This window comes from Lissotriton vulgaris, chromosome 3_1, assembly GCF_964263255.1.
Source record: "Lissotriton vulgaris chromosome 3_1, aLisVul1.2, whole genome shotgun sequence".
NCBI lineage: Eukaryota > Metazoa > Chordata > Amphibia > Caudata > Salamandridae > Lissotriton > Lissotriton vulgaris.
In genome coordinates this window covers 1,787,763,156-1,787,787,062 of record NC_141689.1, presented here as the reverse complement: position 1 = coordinate 1,787,787,062, position 23,907 = coordinate 1,787,763,156, and the positions used below count along the sequence as shown (strand labels likewise).

Here is a 23,907-nt window from a genome sequence, read left to right as displayed (position 1 = left end):
ATTTTAGAGATAGTGTGCAAAGCGTTTATTGTTGCACCCAACATGGCTAGGGATGCAAGAGTTTTAAGCATGGTATGGAGTTCAATTACCCCATACTTAAGAGAAAGAGAGTTTAAACATGTTATCAGTTGTAAGCACACTCACTAAATACAAAATATATCTCACATGCAAATACCAAGCAGTTGACTGAGAGACTGAGAGAAAACGCACACTTTTGTTACAAACATAATTTTATTTAAAAAAAAAAAGAAAGTTAAACAGCAATGACAGAAACGTCTGACAATAATACATATTAAAAAGTTCATCATGTGTTTCCACTAAATACATTCAAAGCAGATGCGTTATTTCAAAGTGCATGACGTGAATGCTGTTAAGAAATCCCTCATCCAAAGATGAGGTCTACACCTGCCCAGCACTTTTCGGAGTAGGATGAGGCATTTGCCCTTGAATGGGACCAAACAGTAGCTGTAATATCAACTATACAAGTTGTCCATCTTGAAAACCAGCTTAAAAGCTCCATTGCACATGCGGGTAAAATATTACCAAGGCATATTTTGGCCATGGGTGGCTGAAACCTCCACTTAGACAGACATAAACAGAAAGAATGTGAGGGGAAGGGTCCTGAAATGGTAGGGTGTATCCATTTCTCACAATTTGGAGGAACCAATGATTTGACGTGACAGCCGTGGTCGGTAATGGGAGTATCTGCAGGGCAGAGATGTGGGGAGGGGAGGAGCTGGGTGGGGGGTAGTAATGTATGGATTACGGAGCTTTACAGGTAAGTAAACATTAAAAAAAATATAACGAATTTCGTTGCGCACACAACGAAATTCGTTTTATATATTTAAATGTTTACTTACCTGTAAAGCTCCGTAATCCATGCATTACTACCCCCCACCCTGCCCCTCCCCCTCCCCATGTCACCGCCCTGCAGGTACTCCCATTACCGACCGTGGCTGTGACGTGATGCTCACCAATTCTCCAGAAAATGAGACATGCACCCCTTCAATTGATGCTCATTCTTGCCTGCAGGAGAATGGAAGTGGTTTTGTAGCCTGAGCAAGAGAGAAGAAAATAGAAAACTGCTGTTCCTGGTGCCTGCTCTTCGGCCCACCATGACCTCTGAAGCCACATAAAATGTAACGGGTGCTGGATTGTCCGAAAGGAATAGCCCCTAATGCAGCCTAAGACATACTGGTGTTTCTGATGAAAGTGGCACACCAGGGACGTAGGATCCAGCAAGTGTTCCATAGCACATCTGTGCTAAAAAGTGCTATGATGCTGAATGGACTTTACTGACAAAGGCCATTCCTTGTCAAACAGCATGTCCGTACAGTTTGCCTAATCAGAGTAGCTGGCCAAATGTTTCCAAGAATGCCGCCTAATGAGGACGGCTGTGCCCATAGACCGAACCACACAGTTGGTAGTATTCCCAATGGTTCACAACTTCTACATTTAATCTATCTCTGACCAAATGCTGAAAGAAACCACGCATTAGCTCTGAGAGGTTGACTACAGCCTGGTGGGTCATCTCACAGAGTGTGTGAGAGAAACGCACCAAGATTCAGATGTCATTAGAAGAATACAAGGGTAAACAACCTGCAAATATATTTTCCCCATATTACTGATGCGCTAATCCTCTCGATCAAGAAAGCTGTTATAAATGCATTTGGACGAAGAAGCCTACACCACCAAGCTCTTGGTCAACAGGAGTGAAGAAAGGATCTTGAAGTTGTAAGAAATAGGTCTGTGGCACAGGAGGTTTACTGCAGTGGGATAGGAGAACTATATGGTCAGCAACAGGTCTAGGAGAGCATAATTGAAGTGAAGCAGGTGCTATGGAGAAGAGGAGGGCAGCACTAGTACCTCAGTCAGTAGGATATCTCAGCAAGTTAGTTGTTTCCAAGATGCACTAACAGTGGAATACAGACCCACAGGGAGCAATGGAAGCTTCTACTCTTCAATGAGCTCAATGTCACCCTTACACTATTGCTGTGTAGGTTAGAAGTAAAGCCAGGGAAATGAACTGGGACAAGAGGGAGAGAAACAAAGAAATTGGATATTGTTACACACTGCCTTGTTGTGCAACTGAACCAAATCTGCATTACAGGAGGGTTGATATCTAAATCACTTTTAATATAGCTATGGAGTTGACTTTGCCAGTTAACTTCTGAGATTATATATGATGTACTTGCTGACACTCTCTGCATTTCGCATTAGCATCACTGAAATGAAACTCAATATTTCTTCTGTGCTTTAGCATAATTAAAGTTGATATCATAACTGTAAAAAATACTCTGAATTAACATATGCTGTTTGCTAGACAGAGCAATCAATATTATGTAATATAGTTCCATAGATCTGCACTAAGCATGGGCGAATTTTGCGAATTTGCGATCCGCGAATTTGCAGATTTGCGAATTCGCGATCCGCAAAATTTGCGAATTTGTGCAAATTTGCGGATTTTTGTTTTTTTGCGTGTTCGCTGGGGTTTTTGCGTGTTTGCGGGGCTTTTTGATTCTTCGCGAGCCGCTTGCATAGCGAAGTTACCCATGCAGTCGTTTATGGGAGAGGGAGAGAGAGATAGATAGATAGATAGATAGATAGATAGATAGATAGATAGATAGATAGATAGATAGATAGATAGATAGATAGATAGATAGATAGATAGATAGATAGATAGATAGAGAAAGAGAGGGAAAGAGAGAGGGAGGGAGAGAACGAGAGAAAGAAAGAGAGGCAGGATCTCTGAAGGGCCAGATTCCTGAGTTGCCTCTACAGAACATACAGCTTTTTATTTTTAGCAAAATGCATATGAAAATTGTGCTGTTAAGGTCTCTTTTAGTTTAACCCCTCCTGACAACTCATAATGGGTGTATTTGCCATCCTCTCCCTTCTTCCTGTTTTTTATATCTGTAAGTGCTTCCTGATGAGGTTTAATTCCTTGGACAGGTGCCTCGTTGCCTACTTGTAACTATTCTCTGACCCTGCTTCAAGGGTCAGAGCAGGGTCAGAGAATAGTTGCAAGTAGGCAACGAGGCACCAGGAAGCAATTAGCAGCAGGTGTCCAAGTTGAAGTTAATTTGTTTGTAACCCTTTTGTAAAAGGTTACAAAGAAATTAGGTTCAACTTTTGCACCTGCTGCTGTAACCCTTGCTTGGCTGAAAATTCGTCCCCTCTGATTCGCGGATTTTACCGCGATTTTGCGAGATTCGCGGATCGCGAAATAGCGGAAAATCCGCAAATTCACCCGCGAAACAGATTTTACGCCCACCCTTAATCTGCACATATTCAATGTAAAACAACAAGAAGTCTGTAACAACGTAATTCCACTGCCTTCGCCAATGAACGCAACGCAAAGTGTAAAGAGAGTTTGGACTCACTGTGAAAATGACAAAGTGCAAGCCTCTATCCTATGCAAGTGTGGTGCGGTAATACTTCTCTGATTCCAGTGATGTCTTTCATCCACTTTCCAGGATAACAGGTTACACAGATTCAAATGACAAATCTCAGTTGCAACAACCATGAATCACCACTGCATAGTTATAACTCTATGGAAAACAATGGTCTTATCTTATGCTCTAGGCATTCAAGATGACCACTGCAATTTGCGATCGCAAGCCTTCTGGAAGTCCTGTGGCTCAATAGGACATGTAGACCATCTTGTATTTGCATAGGTCTTCACCATAGCGTGCCCATCTGAGATGTGAGGCTCCTGTCGATATGGCACTCACACTGTGTGCGCCTATCCCACATCTTCTGCTCCCGAAGACATGCATGATGAGCTTCAGTCACGCAGGACCAATGCAGGCAGGTAAGGATGTCCTGTAGTGTGAAAGATGTACCCAGAACCAGAATGCCACATTCAGCACTGCAGAGGCAGCAGCTATTATATGACAACAATAATGTAGACCTCTGCTTTAGTGTAGTGGTTATGCCTGAGGGATATCTCAATTCCAGCTAAATTGATGTTTCTAGGCTACTGGTGTTGCGCTGGTAAATATTTTGACCTTCATTGCTATAGTGAAGGGGAGTAGATTATTTGTCTCTCTATTGTCATTCTAGATGTGATGCATTTTTGAAGATATCTGAGAGCATCCAAATTAGAGCCCAAGAGGGCCTCCATCCTCGAGATTCTCTGAGCACAAAATAGAGGTTTACAAAGAGGGACATCCTCAAAAGGAGCCTGTTTATTTCTTTACTGAGCCATAATGGGCATCTTTTGAGGCATTCAATACAACAGCCACCTGACCCGTGTCACCCTTGTGACATTAGGTCAGCTCCAAATAGTTTGATCAGTGATAAGGGCGAATTCGCTGATAGCAACACAGCCGAATGTCCCAATGCCTTCCTGAGGATCAAAGTCACGTCAGAGGAAGGCCTTAGACCCGTTTGCGCAAGCTAAAAAGCATGGGCCCATGTCAAACAGTATTTTGCGAGTCGCAAATACATTTTGACTCACAGAATACTGTTTATCGACTAGCTATTAGGAAGGGGCGTTCCCCTTCCTAATAGCGACCGCAAAGCTATGTACCAATGTTTAGGGACTGCAATTGCGGTCGCAAAACACTTGCAAATTACCACCCACTTCAAGTAGGTGGTAATGCATTTGCAAATGGGAAGGTTGTCCCCAGGAGACCCTTTCCCCTTTGCAAATGCATGTAATATTATTTTTTAAGGGCAAGCAGTGGTCCCTGGGACCACTGCCTGCCCTTACAAAATGAAACGAAAAATGTAATTTTTTTTAAAAATGCATCCCGTTTTCCTTTAAGGACACCATCCCTGGGAGGGCCTGTCATTCCCAATGGGGTCGCAAATTGCGAGAAGCTCATTAATATTCATGAGCCTCGCAATTTGCGACCCTATTGGGAATCTCAAACAGTGTTAAACACACTGTGGTACATGCCAAATAGCGCCTCGCAAATTGCACCTCACAAATGCGATACAATTTGCAAGGCGCTATTTGGCAGGTCGTACATCTGGCCCTTAGATATTCTTCACATGTGTTGAGAAAGGATGGTTACAGAGGAACTACTGTGTATTCTTCTCATTCATCAGGCCAAGAGGTTCTGTGGCAGATCACAGTGTTGTCATTTGTCATAATAATAAGAACCATGTCAGAACAGGCACTCTTTCAAGGCTTTCTTTCCTGAACTTCTAAAACTAGAGCTTGTTGTATTTTTCACTGTAGGCTAATGTTTTCATTGTTCTTGCCACTGACATTAACTACATCAGTAGCAGAACCTGAAGGGCATATGGCTGATTTATGATTGTGTTAAAAAAATGTAATAATGCCAACACACACATTTTAACAAATTCATATCACACTGCTGCCATTTCAAGGGAATGGGTAAAGGCTGAGAGGACCTTACCTTATTAGAACTCATAACTCTCATACCACTTGAGATTTCAGCCAGTGTCTAACTCACTGAGTGACCTTGCCAACTCCGTAGGCAAGGCACTGACGTATGATATAAGGAATGGAGGAAAAATTATTTGAAACTGTTGCTATACTGATGGTCAGTGTACTGTTTGGGCTCCTGGTTGAATGTGCCATCAAACAATGCAACAAGGTGGATGAAGTTACAGGTATATCAAATTGGACTTTATTATCTCCAGATAGCTATCCTTGTACTGGTATACTTTGTCAACTCTTGAGTTGGTCAAGTGGACAGGTTGAAAGTAAAAGATTAACTATGTTTAGCTGACTTTTTGGTCCATTTCTGATGGCAATTGAACACATTAGTTGAATTGCTGTGGACTAAGGGCATTCTGCCCTACACCTATAGTATTAATGCACTGTATACATTGAAATCGCTTATGACACAAATATATAATCCCATAATCGAGACTATGCGACAACTCTGAAGGTGGGCAGTAATTTAGTAAAAGTTAATCCCTGGATCCGCACATGGGATATCACAGGTGCCAAGGTGGATTAGTCCGAGTTGGAATGTGCCTCCTCTGATTCAAAGAATAAACAGACTGTGGACCAACTGATAAGAAAAGGTATGCTTAAATCTTTGCAGGATCTCCAGACGGAATATGGACTGGAGCAGTCCTAGTAATGGCAGTAGTTATGGCTATACCATTACATCATAGACAGATTTGGCAGGGGCCTATACTTCTACATCCTTCCTTGATATGTTCATACCTGAAGACATGGAACGCCGACAACGGGTTGGTTTCAGGTAAATATGAACTATTGATTAATCTACTCTCTCAAATCCCATTTTAAGTGTGACCAGAGACAACTAGCAAATGCTCATAGAGTATGATTCTGCCAGTGAAGATTGGTTGGCCCTGATGTAGTCATGTGAATCACTTCTTAGGAAATCAATATTGGAATTTTCCCACTTTAACCTCTAGCATAATTGGTACTGGTTGCTTGTTAGGTTATACACAGCTGGTCTTTTGCCACTTACAGTCTGCTCGAGGTGTAGGGAAGAAGGTTGGGTTATAGCCCATATCTTATGGCATTGGTCTAAAGTTTTATGATTAAGATCTGATGTAGCGTCAATCATGTAGGATTCTGACTGTGTGACCATTTCTCCTTCTATGAGATTGACACTTCTACATGACGTGACCGACTGTGTAGGCAATGGTGACTGGGATCAGTACTAGCAGTTGCAAAACTATGTATCCCTAGACTCTGAAGGAAGCCATCACTCCCATCTAGTGCTGGTTTGTTAACTGAGATGGCCATGATTACAGACTGTCAAAGGATTATTTATAAAACGAATGCTCCATGTGGAATCATTTGCCTCAATATGAGAACTCAGGGGCCCGACCTGCTGAACTGTCTGACTTCATAGGAAGCTGAATTCACCAGGTGGTTTACTGAATCAATAGTAAAATGTTGGAACACTTTCTGAATGTTTACAAGTCTCATAAATGGATATGAATCAGTTTAACGTGGGTGGATAGAGAATGTTTTTCCTACATTTGAAAGGCCTTGGAATTTTAAATGAATACTGTTGTGCCCTATAATGGGAAGCTGACACTGAGCCCTGCATTCTCATTTCCTCCTACACCTTTTTAAATTTAGATTTGCCAGTAAAAACTCGATTTTTCCTGAACCCGTTACCTAGTTTGTGAAAAAATAATGAAAGGTCCCATGCCGATATTGGTTCCTTAACTAAGAATGAAAACTGAGGTTTCATGATGAGTTTGACTGTTACTATCATTGTGAGATGTAGGAGAAGGCTGAAACACTTTTGTGCAGTGGAAAATGAGAGATCGTGCACATTTCTGATATGCATACACCATGACTAATGGTATGCACTATAGAGTTATTACTGAAACAGTGAGGAGAGAATGGGTGGTGAGAAGTCAGACATTCTGTGAAAGTATTATGCTTTTGGAGATTAATGGACTCTTTTCTAATGAGTCTTTGATTCAGTCATCAATAATTATGATTTCAACATGATTGGGTATCGGCACATCATAGATTCTAAAAAGAAGGTTAATAGCTCCAAAACGTTCTCAATTCCAGCACCTCCACTTTGATACACCACGCAGAAAACACTCAAACAAATATAAAACCTACACACATTTGGACAGCAGGTGGTAAAACACTCCTTCTCCCCAATTATTGAACCCATTGATGTGAAAACACGTCATTTATTCCACACAACATTTTGTCATAAATCAAGGGCATATTCACGGTTATCCCTGCATGGAGCCCATGCCCCATGGTCATCCCACAACAGCAGCTCTGTACCAATTCACTAAGGGACTTTATGAACATGCACCATATATAATTTGTGATACATTATTAAGAAAAAATGCATGTATTGCAGATGCCAGTAGCCTAAATGGTCTCAGATGTTGAGGGATGGACCACATAAATTAGTGCCAAAATCCTTTCACTGGCTTCCACTAAGATAAATATGTCAATTTACAATGATTGTCTTGGCCCGCCAAACTTCCCACAAGATGATCCTGAGTTCCCTTAAAACGCATGGCAGGCAGCACACGCCAATAGAGACCCTCAAATCAACATCAGAAATCTGATACAAGTATTTTGGTTCAAATGCACTGTGGCTGTAGAACAAAGTAATTGCCCTCACACAGTCCTTAATTTGAGCTAGTGGTTGTCGATGGGGCCACTGGCACTCATTATTATCATCATCAAATCCATATTCTGTTGTAAAACTATAAAATAATTCACACATAAAATCATTGCAATACAATATATCACTATGTTTAGATTTTTTAAAACAAATAAATACAACGATAAAAAATATCCTTGAGAGGAAATAATCAGTGTTTCAGTTATACCAGTGGCCCAATTCAACAATTAAGATCATAAAGTGACTTGTGCAGATGTAAGCAGAGAAATAACAGAAATACTCACGCACTCCACAAGTAAGTCACTATCAAGAAAACTCAGAACCCCACCAAATTCCTCTTTCTTGCAGCTGTAAACTTAAAAACATCATACAAATGATTCTGTTTGTAGTAGCTGTAGGACAAGTAGGGCAGACCTATACCTTCTTATATTCATGAGCTTCAGCATTAGACTTAAAAAAACATTGTAGGTGCAGCATACACTTTACAAAAAAGAACAAATGGAGGCTGAACTCTGCATGAGTCACAAGGACAAGGTTCGAGGTCAGAATCATGGTATGCTTTGCTGGGATAAGAAACCAAGAAGTTAGCGACATTGAATCTAAAGCTTAATAGGGCCATATGTATCAAGCCTTTTGCGATTCGTTAAGGCCGAAATTCTGCGAATCGCAAACTGCCTTTTTACCGATTTTGAAATGTAAGAAAAATTTGCAAAATAAGGAATCGCAAAAAATTGCGATTCCTTATTTTGCTTTAGCATTTAAGGAATCGCAATTTTGCGATTCCCTAAATGCTATGTATGAAGCATTTCAAAATTGCGAATTCAGGTTTAGAAATCGCAAATTACCACCAACTTGTAGTTGGTGGTAATTTGCGATTTCTTGTATATATGCACAATTGTGCATTTGTAAGGGTGGCATATGAAGCACATACATGCCCATTGGGCATGTATGTGCGCCATATGCACACACATTTAATTTTCAGGGGTGCAGCAGGGTGTCCTTGAGACACCCCTGCACTTTTGAAATAATTCTCAAATTGCGATTAGCTAATTGCCAATTCGCAAATTGAGAATTATTTCACAGTCATTTCTATGGGCCTCCTGGCCCATAGAAATGAATGGGAAATTATTCCTTATTTGCGAACCCGCAAATTGCGAATTCGCAAATAAGGAATATTTGGAAATCGCAAAAAAATAGCGATTTTCTACATACATACCATTTTGCGATTTCTAAATAGCGATTCCTTAAAAATCTCTATTTAGAAATCGCAAATGGTGATGATGATACATATGGCCCAAAATTTCTGGCAGTGTTGAAGCGGGAACAGAAGATAGGCTTCCATGGAGTCTGTAGTTACTAGTGGAAGAAATGCAGTCACTCTTTTTTTTACCATCACTAGACATTCTCTGTGCCATCTGCAAACAGTTAAATGTGTTGCTTGGCAAAGAAATACATGTAGACTGTTGGGTACAGAGAGAAGCCTTCTCAGAATTATATTTTCGCTAACCTGGAGGTGAGAGCTATCACAATATCTCCAGACACCACTACATAAACCATTATGGAGCAGCAAAATGCTAAATAAATATTAATTGTAGCATCCAATGGTTTAGAAACCAGCTTCCCAGCAAACCTAAGTATAGCCTCTATGATTTGATCAAACTGGAGCTTTATTGCCTTAATGTGACCAGGTTCCTTTACAATCAAAAGTTATTCCCAGTTGGTTAAAGGTTAGAACACAAAAAGGTTTTTCTCCATTAATGAAGTGTGGTCTCGTGTTATTGTATGTATGCCCAACAACCATGGTGTGTGACTTGGCAATATTTGCTGTTAATCCCAGATCACTCATGAATAGGATGAATCTGTTCAACAACTTTTGTAGGCCCACACTTTAGCACACAGTTGTCCGCATATAACAGCACAGGTAGTTTTCTTGAACCCACTCTGGGTGTATCCGCTTCTCCTATGTTTAAGAAAGTGTCTGGATCATTTATAAATAGGCAAAAACAGAAATGGACCCAGCAAGCACCCTTGTCTCACACAATGCATCATATTGATGGGTCAGTACATTCCCCATTGGCCCCATACCTTATACAGTCAGTCACATATTTTTCCATCTGAATTAAAAAGTGAAGCAGAGCAGTGTCCACACCCATTTCCAGTATTTTACTATAGAGATTCCCTCTATTCACCCATTCAAAAGCTGGAGTAAGATCCATAAATGCTAGATGGAGACAGCCCTTCTTCACATGCCTGTACTTACTGGTGTTTACATGGAGATTTAGACATTGGTCAACAGTACCCAGACCCTGTCTAAATTCATACTGAATAACTGAAAATCTGTCCTTTTCTGCTACCCAGGCATCCAGTCGATCTAATATGATCCTGCTGAGAAATGTGCTTCTTGAATCAATTGATGAGATAGGGGGATAGCATCAGAGGTCTGCCCTAGCACCCTTCTTAAAAACAGAAAAAATTATGGAGCTCTTCCAAGATTTAGGAGAACCATCAACAAATTCACTCCTTAAGACATTGACGATAAATGGAGCCTATAGGCCAATGTTCTCAATAAAAAGGTCAATTGGTAATCCACTAACATCAATATCACTAAGCGAGAAAGAGAGGCTAAAATCAACACCACGTCTGCCTCTAGTAATACATTAAAAAAGAAATCGAGCAGTGGCCAGCAGGATAGACACATCAGTGATTCGTGCCCCTCTAAAGATTAGTGTCTACCTACAGTACGTCCCAATTCCAAAACTGAGCAACATCAAGAACTGGATATGGTGGGTTCATTCACGTAATGTGACATGCTTGATCATAGGCCACCTCATCCAATCCTGGTAAGATGGTGCTACCAGGGCAGGCTCAGCCTCAGCCTCATTTGGGACTATCATGAGGGAGTTCTTATAAATTATAAGTCTGGATAAATCTGTGATTCAGGTATCTGAACTAAAAATCCCTATGGTAAACCACAAGGATTCCTTCATTGGATGTGTTGCTCGGATATGAATTTACCTTAAAGAAATGAAAAGACAAGAGGCGTTTAGCAATAGTGGAACAAGTTGGTTTAATTAAACGCAGCGGCCAGGAGAGTCTCGACAGAGTGCATCTGAAGAAAGTCTCTCATTGTACAAAGTTTTGGCTGACAATATATAAATATTGTGAGGTACAATAAAACAATTCTGCTTTTTTTTAAAAACATCTCAGTCATAAATTACTGGGCATCTGATAAGGGCACAGATTACTCTCGACCTCAGGGAGAGCTAGTGTGGGCCAGTGTGTATGCATCCAGATGTTTGGTGTGGGGAGTGTGTGATCACTACATGTGGTGTGCATATTGTGTCCTGATTGGCTGAGTGTTTCTAGCTACAATTTGGCATCTAGCTTTGTGGTACTTTTGTGGGAACGCGTGCCTTTAGCCAAACATGTTTTATTGGGGCCAATTTCCTCTGGCCTGCTTGTGGTTCAACTATCTATCTGTGAGATCGATCAGGGTTTTGCTTGGGTGCTCGTTTGTCTTTGGGCTGAGTGAGACCCCACCTGTGACCTGTCACTCTATAGGCATGGGTTGGGGTCACAGGACCAGTCTGACCATGTATCGCTGACTCAGGGTTGATAAGGGGGTCACCTTGGGTGAACACAACAGCAATGACACAAGTTTGTTAGAACTTCTGAACAGAATATATCATGATATCTTTTTACCGACATTCTCAACATTGTGCGTACAGTGTCACAGCATACATCGACATTGTCTTTACTGATATTGACATAGTTATGCATGCTTAGATCATGGTGAACATCGAAATTGTTTCTACTGGTAACAAAATTGCCACATGTGCATATATTATGGCATACGTTGACATTGCATTTATTGGTATTGCTGTTGTTGGGCCTGCACATATCATGGTATTTATTGACATCACATTCACCCAGTCCAACAGGTGGTAACTCTGGTGTGTACACAAATATTTAGAAAAGTATATTCAGCGCAAGTTCTTAGGTGCCATGACCCTTACGTACCCCTGTGATGCCAACATGTTTCTACCCTGTGCTTCGATAGCTATATCTCGGGCATTAGTCAGAGCTTATCGTACAATTACTATGTGGTTGTCTCAAAAATAGAGGGCGCTAAATGCTTTTCTAAACAATTGGACATCAGTCTTAAAACTAGCTTCATGTAAATTCTCACAGACTTCTTGCTTTATCGCTACCTTCCTGTTCATAATCTCTTGCTTGTAGTTCAGTTTGCCGCCTACCCCTTCCTGGAAACCTGTTAGAGGGCAGAGATAAGGTCTCTGTGGACCTATGAACACACTCCTTCAAACCACTTTTGTGGTCTAACCTCCCTGACCTTTTTAACAGATGGTAGAAGCTCAGTAATGGCATAACTGATGCCAGTGAATGCCCACAACATGCGTTTAAGGTCCAGTTTGCTTTCCAAGCAGACCACTATCTGCTCCCCATTTCTCACTACGAGGTCTGTTAGCAGGTGACCTGAGTCCCCGATAACCCACCTGCAAAGAACTACCTTGTTTCTGTTTGCTGCTTTTGGCATGGTAGTAAGTGAGCCCTGCTGCTTCTCATTACACAGGGCAAAAAAGATGGCCAACGGATTGTGATCGCCCATACAATTCTGCAATATCAAACAATCTATGGCCTTGTGTTTATATTGTTGTGAATAAACAAAAAAAATCAATGAGACTACCTGAGCCACTACCACTATAAGTGGTGTGTCCTTGAACAGGGAAGGCGATGAGATCAATCGCTAGAAGAATGGAGTATTTGATCAAAATAGAATTATAAATATTGCAACACAAAGTGTGCTCAAAATGTAAGTAATCCTCATTATCATTATCATGTCCTGGCACCCCACAAGCAGGACTTTTAGAAATTGGACAGAACCTCTCCACCCCCAAATTACAATAAAATCCTTATTAAGCTCATTCAGGGCCTTTCTGAGGGTCTGATCAACGGAAGCTTTTATATCGGTATTACAGGAAATTCAATTATGGTAAATTAGGTCTGGTGCAACAGGCCAATGATTTGAAAATGGGGTGAATCAAGATACATTTTAAGGATCCTCCTATCGAAGGTGGTGGAAATCGTTGTTAACAAGCCACCTCTGTGATGCCCCTGCATTGAATATGAGGCTGGGGTATGAATGGAAATAAACCCATCCATTTGGACAAATTCACTGGCCCATGTCTCTCGTAAACAAACAATATCAAAATCCATAACTAGGTAATTCCAGTCAACATTCTCAATCTTATTCAGAAGGCCGGCCAAATTTCATAACAGACATTTAAAATAATATTTAGATGCAGCAGATCGTAAGACAACATCTGAAGTCAGCCCAGAATAAGTGGTCATATTTGTTGCCACAATAGAGTTAGTACTATTAACAATTATCTTTACAACTACCAGAGAGGTTCCATCCACGTTTCACAGGGGATGTTTTCCTCAGCTTTCCAGTATAGTCCTAAAAGCTTTAAGAACCCATGTCCAAAAAACGCCTTCTTAGATGAGAGCTGCACATCAATATCAGACTTAAAATCCATACTCCAAATTCAACTGGTTCGCAAGACTGGATCCAGTGGTGAAATCAAGTCCAACAGTCATTCTACCTTCCTCAAGGGGAGTGAAGCAATCATATGTTGGTATTACAAATGATCTACATACAGAGACCTGGTAGAGGAGAGGTTTCAGTGGTCCCATACTAATTAATCTATAAAAATAAGCCAAGGGCACTGCCTAGGTACACCTGTGAAATGAAGTAACAAAAGACATCCTATCCAATAGGCACTCACAATATGTGCATTCATAACCAGCATTATTATACAATCCCCCAATTTCTCTTTTGGGGTATTCCCTACCTGGGAGACTCAGTGCACATTGTTTACATTGCTATATAGAGATTTGTAGCTGTATAAGTATTGTTAATTTGGCCAGCCAGTGCACAACTTTGTTTTTTAAATTGACAATATTGTCCTCCGCCTGGTGATGGTTTAAACCAGGAACATTCTTGAGAACTATCACAAGCAGAGTGGTATCTGTTGGCAGCTGGAGGACCTTATTGGCTCTTCAAGGGTCTGAGCTCATTCTCATATAGCCATTTATATGTTTTCCACTTTAGCCTGTGGTTGGAGGACCACAAATGTTTCCCAACTGACCTGCTGCAGAAACAGTGTTCATGGAATACATATCATTAAACAAAAAGGTGGGGGTTGTGGTTTTGATGTGCACCTTATTACCGAAATAGCCACTCCCTGATTCGATGTTAATCCCAACATGGGCAGACTACTTGTGAGGGAGACTGTGTGTCTTTGATAGTTCAACAGGTCCTAATCCTTTGCTTGCCACCCTGATTGTTCTCTGGGCTATTAGCTGTTTTAGAGAAGAGCCTATGTTCTTGAGTGTGGCAAGTACCGGATCAGAAATTGTAGCCATGGGTGTCTCATGAGCATTGATAAACATAACATGCAATGAATCCTCTTCATGGGCTTCCTACGACTACTCAAAGAGTGTGCATTAGGTCCAGGAACAGCTGTAACTTTGACAGTTTAGGTTTTTTTTGCACGTGTGTTGGTCAAACAAGCATTACCTTTTTTGAGGGGGGAGATGATGCTTTCAATACTCTGCCTGGGTATTGCTGGTGTCAATCACGAGAGTACCATTAAAACACATGGGTTAGAATCTTCTCTTGTGCTTTCATAGTTCACTTTAGGGCCTGAGGTAGAAGGACCACCACAATATAAAAGAGAGAGCTTTTTTGTTGCCTCCCCGAGCATCTCTTCCACGCACTCAATCTCACTGTTGATCGCACCCATAGCATTTGCAAAGAAATTCATAATTGTTGCAGACAAAGGGTGCTCCTTGGAGGACAACAATATGGATTTCCTCTGCCTGTTATGCCTTACCTTCAGAGATTGAATGTTTCCGACATTGTCAGAAGGTGAAAAATATAGTAGATCAAGAAAGCCAAGGGATGTGGCCCAGCACATCCTCGACCGGCCGTGGACAAGCACAGATAGGCCCACTCTTGGCCAGGTCTTCACACGGCACACCATGCATGCATCCCACGCCACGCCGCGGGTTCAGTGCTCACTAAAATAGCACTCGGCAGCACTGCTGGTCTACTCCCACCTCCTTGCCTCAGGGGAATTCTTGCCCTTTAAGTCCTGGGGCTTCACAGCACCACCACAACTCTGCCATTCAGTTCTGTGGACAGGCGCTCATTTTTAGAGACCAGCACTTATTTTCCTGTATTGAACATTTTCCAAGAGCAAGAAAGGGCATTACGGGGGTCCTGATTCACAAAGGTAAACTTACAATTTGGTGTAAGTTTACTCATTACTCTTTTTTGCTACTCACAAACAAAGGATTTAATAGTTTACAACTAAGGAGACTCCGCAGTCGGGGCAGAGAACTCCGCACATAAAAAGAGAGTACAAGGCCAATCTTTTTATATGCGAAGTTCTCCGCCGAGACTGCGCAATCTCTGCTGTCATAAACCAACTATTAAATCCTATGATTGTGAAGACTGAAAAAGAGTAAACTTACACAAAAGTGTAATTCTACTTTCACGAATCGGGCCCACAAACGGGAAAGAAGAAGGAAGAGAAGGACGAAAAATCAGTCAACAGGGGAGAAAGCAGGAAGCTGCAAGAGTGAGGTAAAGGGGATAGGGGTATCTGGCAGTGGATTAAAGAGGCCTGAGGAGGACTCGGACTCTGAAGCCTTGGTATGGGGGGCGTCGGCATTTAATTGCATCGGCTACTGGAACTCATTATTTTACAAATTAAGCACTGCCCTGACATTTTACATCACTTGTGGGCACTTACTACATATTTGACTTCCGTAAATCATTATTTAGTTCAACTACATATGCCTCGCAGTTTATACAGCTTGCTCATTTCATATTTCGTGTTTTTTCACATTCCATGATTTCATGAATCAAAGCATTGCACATTCTTCAGTGTTTCTCTTTTTAATCGTTATTATTGCTAGTAGCCGTGTAGGCAAAAAGTGGCTAATGCATGGAACAACTAATAAACAGGTGCTCCTTTAAGGGTTCTTTTTTTATGATTTTCTTTGAAACTAAAAAAAGTGCTCAGAAGTTTTCAAAGTCTTCCTGGCCTCCTCTTCAAATGTCAGTCTGGTTGTATTTCTATTAAGCACACTTCAACTGGAGGCCGATGCTTACAAAAAAGTCAACCCTGTTTTTTTCTGTGCCTACCAGATATCAGAATTCCCTACACATAAATATATTGGTATTTATTTGGTGACCTTTGCAAACATATGGCTGTAATCCTGGAAAGTATCAGGGTACCATGTGACGTCCACTCCATATTCTGACGCCAACCGTGTCAGACTGTCACACTCCACGCAGCTTTGGTGGGAGCAGGTTGTGAAGAGAGAGGCTGAGAGAATCACGTCGTTGTATGGTCATTGAGAAATGCCCATTCATTCTTTTTTTCAAAGAACTGTTTTTCATCAGTTCCACCAATCACCTTACTGTGTGACGGGCAGACATCCCTTTCCCATCACAAAACAGGAAACTAGATGTAAACTGAGCGGGCTGTTTGTTCCCCTCGGAATTAGCACTTACTGTTGTGTATGAGCAGGTGCCGCTGCAGTGAGAACGGGGTGCGGAACAAAGCCTTGCAGTCCTCGCACTGGAAGGGCCTCTCTTCAGAGTGCGTCTGGAGAGGAAAGACAATAGTCAGGGTGAAAGAGCAGAGACAGCAATTAGTAGACATTTGCATAATTACAGCTAACATCCTAAGAAGCTCCAATGGGGATTCTGCATCGGAAACTGGAGAATACACAGCAACAAAACACTTTACATGGAGAGACAAGGCATAAAGTAAAGCACATACCATACGTGGCAAGCCTACAACACATTTTGAGCGTGAGAGTAGAACTATAAAGCATACATTAGGGGAACTGAATTAAGTTCTTAAAGCCGGCATATACTTCTTGTGACATGCTAGTGAAACCTTAAAGGCAAAGTGTAACTGTTAGGTGTGGTCTAGAGACAGCTTTAGATGCCAGCTAATAAAATAGCAAATACAAATCATGAATAAAAAATGCACGCATATATGCATACATTGAGGGACTTCGGGTCCGTTCTCTTTTTCATAGGCCTGTTCAACTGTTGTGCACGTTTTACCTTCGCCCATCACCACATATAGTGTGGACAAACGGTCAGACTACTGCAGGCATTGCCTGTCTTGCCCTTTGAGTGAAATACTTGCTTTCTTTTCACATGTACATATCCGCATAAAAAGAAGCACATTTCAGTACCAAGAATTGTGAGCTAACACTTTTCCAATACATTTTTCCTATGTTTTCTCTACTTTTTATTCGTGCTCGCAAGTTTAAACTACATCTTTAGGTCACAGTTACTCAAAACCAGTTGACATTTTATTTTCATCAATAACTATAATTTGTCTGTGTCGCGAATTAAAACAAAAAAAAGGGGTTCAGTACCTGTTCTAAGTAGCCCTTTCTTCTAGGAAACACCTGCACTGCTCTATGTAAATCATACGTGATGGCTATTTTTTTAAAGTGTAGCTTTTTATCGCGAGCATATGATAGCCACTTTATTCTTCTTTTTACTTTAATGGCATATGCTTGCAATAAAAAATAGCAACAATTTACCCACTCCATCAGCTTGCCAAGTTCAGACCTATAAGCTTTGCCAAGGTTTGGTTTTAATTCAGAGAACTATAGGTTAAATATAGGTATACAGGCATATGTACAATATAGATAGTACAGAAGAAGATAGGTGATGGGAATAACTGGATTGTTTAAATACTGAGTTTTCATATATATCATTTTCTGTGACATTTGGCCAAAGTATCATTCTATCAATGATTCCCGTTTAGGGTTGATTGATTTTACAGAGGTTGAACTTCCAATATTTCTCTCCACCAGCTTTTAAAGTTAAGTGCGTGAGATCACTGCCAATTACAAGCCATGATTACCACAGAAATAGAGTTATAAATAATAGAGTTAAAAATGCAATCTTAATAGAGTTAAAAATAGAGTTAAAAATGCAATCTTATTTGAGCATGCGCAGTTGGAGCCGAAAATAAATAATAATCCATACATCTGGTACTATCAGGTAATCTAAATACTGGTAGGTGGCAGTCAGCTTGCCAGGATGGTGGTGACTACAGCCTCCACATTTGTCGGAACAGTGCTGCCTTTCATGTTGAGAAGGCATCACCTTCCTGGTGGCAACCAGTCTTCATGAAGTGCATCAACGGGTGAGGTGGACGTACAGAATGAACAGATCAATGCCAAGTGGGCACCATGTATTTTCACCAGATTGGCATTCATTTTTTGTATTACAAAAACAAACTCCCATGCTGCGTGTGTGTTTGGAAACACAAAATAATCAATGGCATTGACACACAGGGAGTTTTATTTAACCTGTACATCTGAGTCATTGATTGTTTTAGTAATCTTGAGACAGAAGGACTACTGGGTTGAAGACTTCCTCCGACTGAGGACCTCTGGCAGATAGGGGTGGCTCCTCCACTTGTAAATGGGATGACAGGATGAAAAGGTTATTGAATGGGACATATGACATTTTTTGGCAGGTGCCCTGCATCCACCACCCGCTAATTGACCTCCTGAGTTAAGATGTAGCCACTGAAACAGATAATTAAAAATTACAGAATAATACATTTTATGTTGCACAATCATAGCTAGCTGTGAATTCAATCCACCACAGGCACCACTCATCTGGAATAGTCTCTCTTCCTCCAAACCAAAAACATGTTTTATAAGGGGGTGGTAGATGCTACATAATTTTGAATTTTAATTTGAATTTTGATGCCCTGGAAATAGAAAGAGTTGCTGAGAATGATGTGCTGAATTTTTAAGAAGTAACTCAAATGTTTGTCCAAAGCAACCATATCACAGCCCAATGCTGAGAGATTGTCTTCCTGCTTCTTGGTATAATAAGAATGGAAGGTGGAGACAAAGGCAACAGTGGATCCAAGAAGAATGAATAACAACGTAGATATCTTTATAGTCGAATAAATATTACAACTATTATCTCTAATTTAAAGATACTTGAAACACCCTATAATGAGAATACAAAACTCAGACTTTAATTGCGTGTGTTTGTATTTTAACGCCCTCAAACAGCTGATGCAATTTGATCAGCAATGTGGATTTCCAAGTAGCAAAGTTTGAATCATGAAAGACAGTGATGAGTAGGAGATTGTTTCAGACAGGGACGTAGCTTCAGAGGGGGTGTTAGGGGTGTGACACTCCCCCAAATAAATGCATTCTTGGCTTGGTATTTGGGGATGGGGGCCCTGAGTCCGGTCGGCTACGTTTGTGCTGATTTCTCTTGTTCTAATTTCACTGAGAGTTTTCAAATTCTTAATTTTCTTAATCGGGTTCTTTAATATATATACTGACTGGTTTACTAAAAAAATAGTAAATCTGCCCTCATAAAAGTATATCTACTACTTTTTGGAATTCATAAAAGTTTGCAGGGCTAAGCTTGGATAGCAATGCCATTCTCGGGTTTCCAGTGGTACAAAAGGGGGTGGTGATGGACAGAGCATCTGAATCAATCAAACACTCACCCCCAGTCAAAAGATCTGGGTTTAATCCATCAACGTTCTTTAGCCCACTCTGCCACCCCAGTTCAGACATGGCTATATGCAAATCAGTCTGACCCTGTGCCTCATGGGAACATTCCAGCCCGAACTGCCAAGCCATGTCTTCCCTGGACCGGAAACAAGCTTCTGAGGACCGGTTTCTGGCATTCCAGCTGTCTTCAGCCCGGCTTGCTTGAATCCAGTGGCAAAGTGAGCAAGGGACTCACGTCTGAGCATACCCTGCCACATTTATGGTGGCCAAAAGCGGTACAAAAGGGGGTGGTGATGGACGGAGCATCTGAATCAATCAAACACTCACACCCAGTCAAAAGATCTGGGTTTAATCCATCACCGTTTTTTAGCCCACTCTGCCACCCCAGTTCAGACATGGCTATATGCAAATCAGTCTGACCCTGTGCCTCATTGGAACAGTCCAGCCCGAACTGCCCAGCCATGTCTTCCCTGGACCGGAAACAAGCTTCCGAGGACCAGTTTCTGGCATTCCAGCCGTCTTCAGCCCGGCTTGCTTGAATCCAGTGGCAAAGTGAGCAAGGGAATTACGTCTGAGCATACCCTGCCACACTTATGGCGGCCAAAAGCGGTACAAAGGGGGTGGTGATGGACGGAGCATCTGAATCATTCAAACACTCACACCCAGTCAAAAGATCTGGGTTTAATCCATCACCGTTCTTTAGCTCACTCTGCCACCCCAGTTCAGACATGGCTATATGCAAATCAGTCTGTCCCTGTGCCTCATGGGAACAGTCCAGCCCGAACTGCCAAGCCATGTCTTCCCTGGACCGGAAACAAGCTTCAGAGGACCGGTTTCTGGCATTCCAGCCGTCTTCAGCCCGGCTTGCTTGAATCCAGTGGCAAAGTGAGCAAGGGACTCATGCCTGAGCATACCCTGCCACACTTATGGCGGCCAAAAGCAGTACAAAAGGGGGTGGTGATGGACGGAGCATCTGAATCAATCAAACACTCACACCCAGTCAAAAGATCTGGGTTTAATTCATCACTGTTCTTTAGCCCACTCTGCCACCCCAGTTCAGACATGGCTATATGCAAATCAGTCTGACCCTGTGCCTCATGGGAACAGTCCAGCCCGAACTGCCAAGCCATGTCTTCCCTGGACCGGAAACAAGCTTCCGATGGCCGGTTTCTGGCATTCCAGCCGTCTTTAGCCCGGCTTGCTTGAACCCAGTGGCAAAGTGAGAAAAGGACTCACGTCTGAGCAAACCCTGCCACACTTATGGCGGCCGAAAGCGGTACAAAAGGGGGTGGTGATGGACGGAGCATCTGAATCAATCAAACACTCACAACCAGTCAAAATATCTGGGTTTAATCCATCACAGTTCTTTAGCCCACTATGCCACCCCAGTTCAGACATGGCTATATGCAAATCAGTCTGACCCTGTGCCTCATGGGAACAGTCCAGCCCGAACTGCCAAGCCATGTCTTCCCTGGACCGGAAACAAGTGTGGCAGGGTATGCTCAGACGTGAGTCCCTTGCTCACTTTGCCACTGGATTCAAGCAAGCCGGGCTGAAGACGGCTGGAATGCCAGAAACCGGTCCTCGGAAGCTTGTTTCCGGTCCAGGGAAGACATGGCTTGGCAGTTCGGGCTTGACTGTTTCCATGAGGCACAGGGTCAGACAGATTTGCATATAGTCATGTCTGAACTGGGGTGGCAGAATGGGCTAAGGAATGGTGATGGATTGAACTCAGATCTTTTGACTGGTGTGAGGGTTTGATTGATTCAGATGCTCCGTCCATCGCCACCCCCTTTTGTACCGCTTTTGGCCGCCATAAGTGTGGCAGGGTATGCTCAAACATGAGTCCCTTGCTCACTTTGCCACTGGATTCAAGCAAGCCGGGCTGAAGACGGCTGGAATGCCAGAAACCGGTCCTCAAAAGCTTGTTTCCAGTCCAGGGAAGACATGGCTTTGCAGTTCTGGCTGGACTGTTCCCATGAGGCACAGGGTCAGACTGATTTGCATATAGCCATGTCTGAACTGGGGTGGTAGAGTGGGCTAAAGAACGGTGATGGATTAAACCCAGATCTTTTGACTGGGTGTGAGTGTTTGATTGATTCAGATGCTCCGTCCATCGCCACCCCCTTTTGTACCGCTTTTGGCCGCCATAAGTGTGGCAGGGTTTGCTCAGACGTGAGTCCCTTGCTCACTTTGCCACTGGATTCAAGCAAGCCGGGCAGAAGACGGCTGGAATGCCAGAAACCGGTCCTCGGAAGCTTGTTTCCGGTCCAGGGAAGACATGGCTTGGCAGTTCGGGCTGGACTGTTCCCATGAGGCACTGGGTCAGACTGATTTGCATATAGCCATGTCTTAACTGGGGTGGCAGAGTGGGCTAAAGAACGGTGACGGATTAAACTCGGATCTTTTGACTGGGTGTGAGTGTTTGATTGATTCAGATGCTCCGTCCATCTCCACCACCTTTTGTACCGCTTTTGGCCACCATAAGAGTGGCAGGGTATGCTCAGACGTGAGTCCCTTGCTCACTTTGCCACTGGATTCAAGCAAGCCGGGCTGAAGACGGCTGGAATGCCAGAAACCAGTCCTCGGAAGCTTGTTTCCGGTCCAGGGAAGACATGGCTTGGCAGTTCGGGCTGGACTGTTCCCATGAGGCACAGGGTCAGGCTGATTTGCATATAGCCATGTCTTAACTGGGGTGGCAGAGTGGGCTAAAGAACGGTGATGGATTAAACTCGGATCTTTTGACTGGGTGTGAGTGTTTGATTGATTCAGATGCTCCGTCCATCACCACCCCCTTTTGTACCGCTTTTGGCCACCATAAATGTGGCAGGGTATGCTCAGACGTGAGTCCCTTGCTCACTTTGCCACTGGATTCAAGCAAGCCGGGCTGAAGACGGCTGGAATGCCAGAAACCAGTCCTCGGAAGCTTGTTTCCGGTCCAGGGAAGACATGGCTTGGCAGTTCGGGCTGGACTGTTTCCATGAGGCACAGGGTCAGACAGATTTGCATATAGTCATGTCTGAACTGGGGTGGTAGAATGGGCTAAGGAATGGTGATGGATTGAACTCAGATCTTTTGACTGGTGTGAGTGTTTGATTGATTCAGATGCTCCGTCCATCGCCACCCCCTTTTGTACCGCTTTTGGCCGCCATAAGTGTGGCAGGATATGCTCAAACATGAGTCCCTTGCTCACTTTGCCACTGGATTCAAGCAAGCCGGGCTGAAGACGGCTGGAATGCCAGAAACCGGTCCTCAAAAGCTTGTTTCCAGTCCAGGGAAGACATGGCTTTGCAGTTCTGGCTGGACTGTTCCCATGAGGCACAGGGTCAGACTGATTTGCATATAGCCATGTCTGAACTGGGGTGGTAGAGTGGGCTAAAGAACGGTGATGGATTAAACCCAGATCTTTTGACTGGGTGTGAGTGTTTGATTGATTCAGATGCTCCGTCCATCGCCACCCCCTTTTGTACTGCTTTTGGCCGCCATAAGTGTGGCAGGGTTTGCTCAGACGTGAGTCCCTTGCTCACTTTGCCACTGGATTCAAGCAAGCCGGGCAGAAGACGGCTGGAATGCCAGAAACCGGTTCTCGGAAGCTTGTTTCCGGTCCAGGGAAGACATGGCTTGGCAGTTCCGGCTGGACTGTTCCCATGAGGCACAGGGTCAGACTGATTTGCATATAGCCATGTCTTAACTGGGGTGGCAGAGTGGGCTAAAGAACGGTGATGGATTAAACTCGGATCTTTTGACTGGGTGTGAGTGTTTGATTGATGCAGATGCTCCGTCCATCACCACCACCTTTTGTACCGCTTTTGGCCACCATAAGAGTGGCAGGGTATGCTCAGACGTGAGTCCCTTGCTCACTTTGCCACTGGATTCAAGCAAGCCGGGCTGAAGACGGCTGGAATGCCAGAAACCAGTCCTCGGAAGCTTGTTTCCGGTCCAGGGAAGACATGGCTTGGCAGTTCGGGCTGGACTGTTCCCATGAGGCACAGGGTCAGACTGATTTGCATATAGCCATGTCTGAACTGGGGTGGCAGAGTGGGCTAAAGAACGGTGATGGATTAATCCCAGATCTTTTGACTGGGTGTGAGTGTTTGATTGATTCAGATGCTCCGTCCATGGCCACCCCGTTTTGTACAGCATTCTTGGGTTTCCAGGCATATTACTGGCAATCAAACACCCTAAAGGTGATGGGATGAATGCTTGGAAATCA

At 42.9% G+C, this 23,907-nt stretch overlaps 1 protein-coding gene across 2 annotated transcripts in view; it reads right to left on the bottom strand.

Moving 5' to 3' along the window:
* The window catches only part of PRDM5 (PR/SET domain 5), a 666,844-nt gene that overhangs the window by 317,790 nt on the left and 325,147 nt on the right, over positions 1-23,907 (bottom strand). For both annotated transcript variants that reach the window (XM_086962221.1, XM_086962220.1), the window contains one exon: positions 16,684-16,777. In XM_086962221.1, coding sequence (XP_086818347.1) covers positions 16,684-16,777 — 94 coding nt within the window. The remainder of the gene's footprint in view (positions 1-16,683; positions 16,778-23,907) is intronic.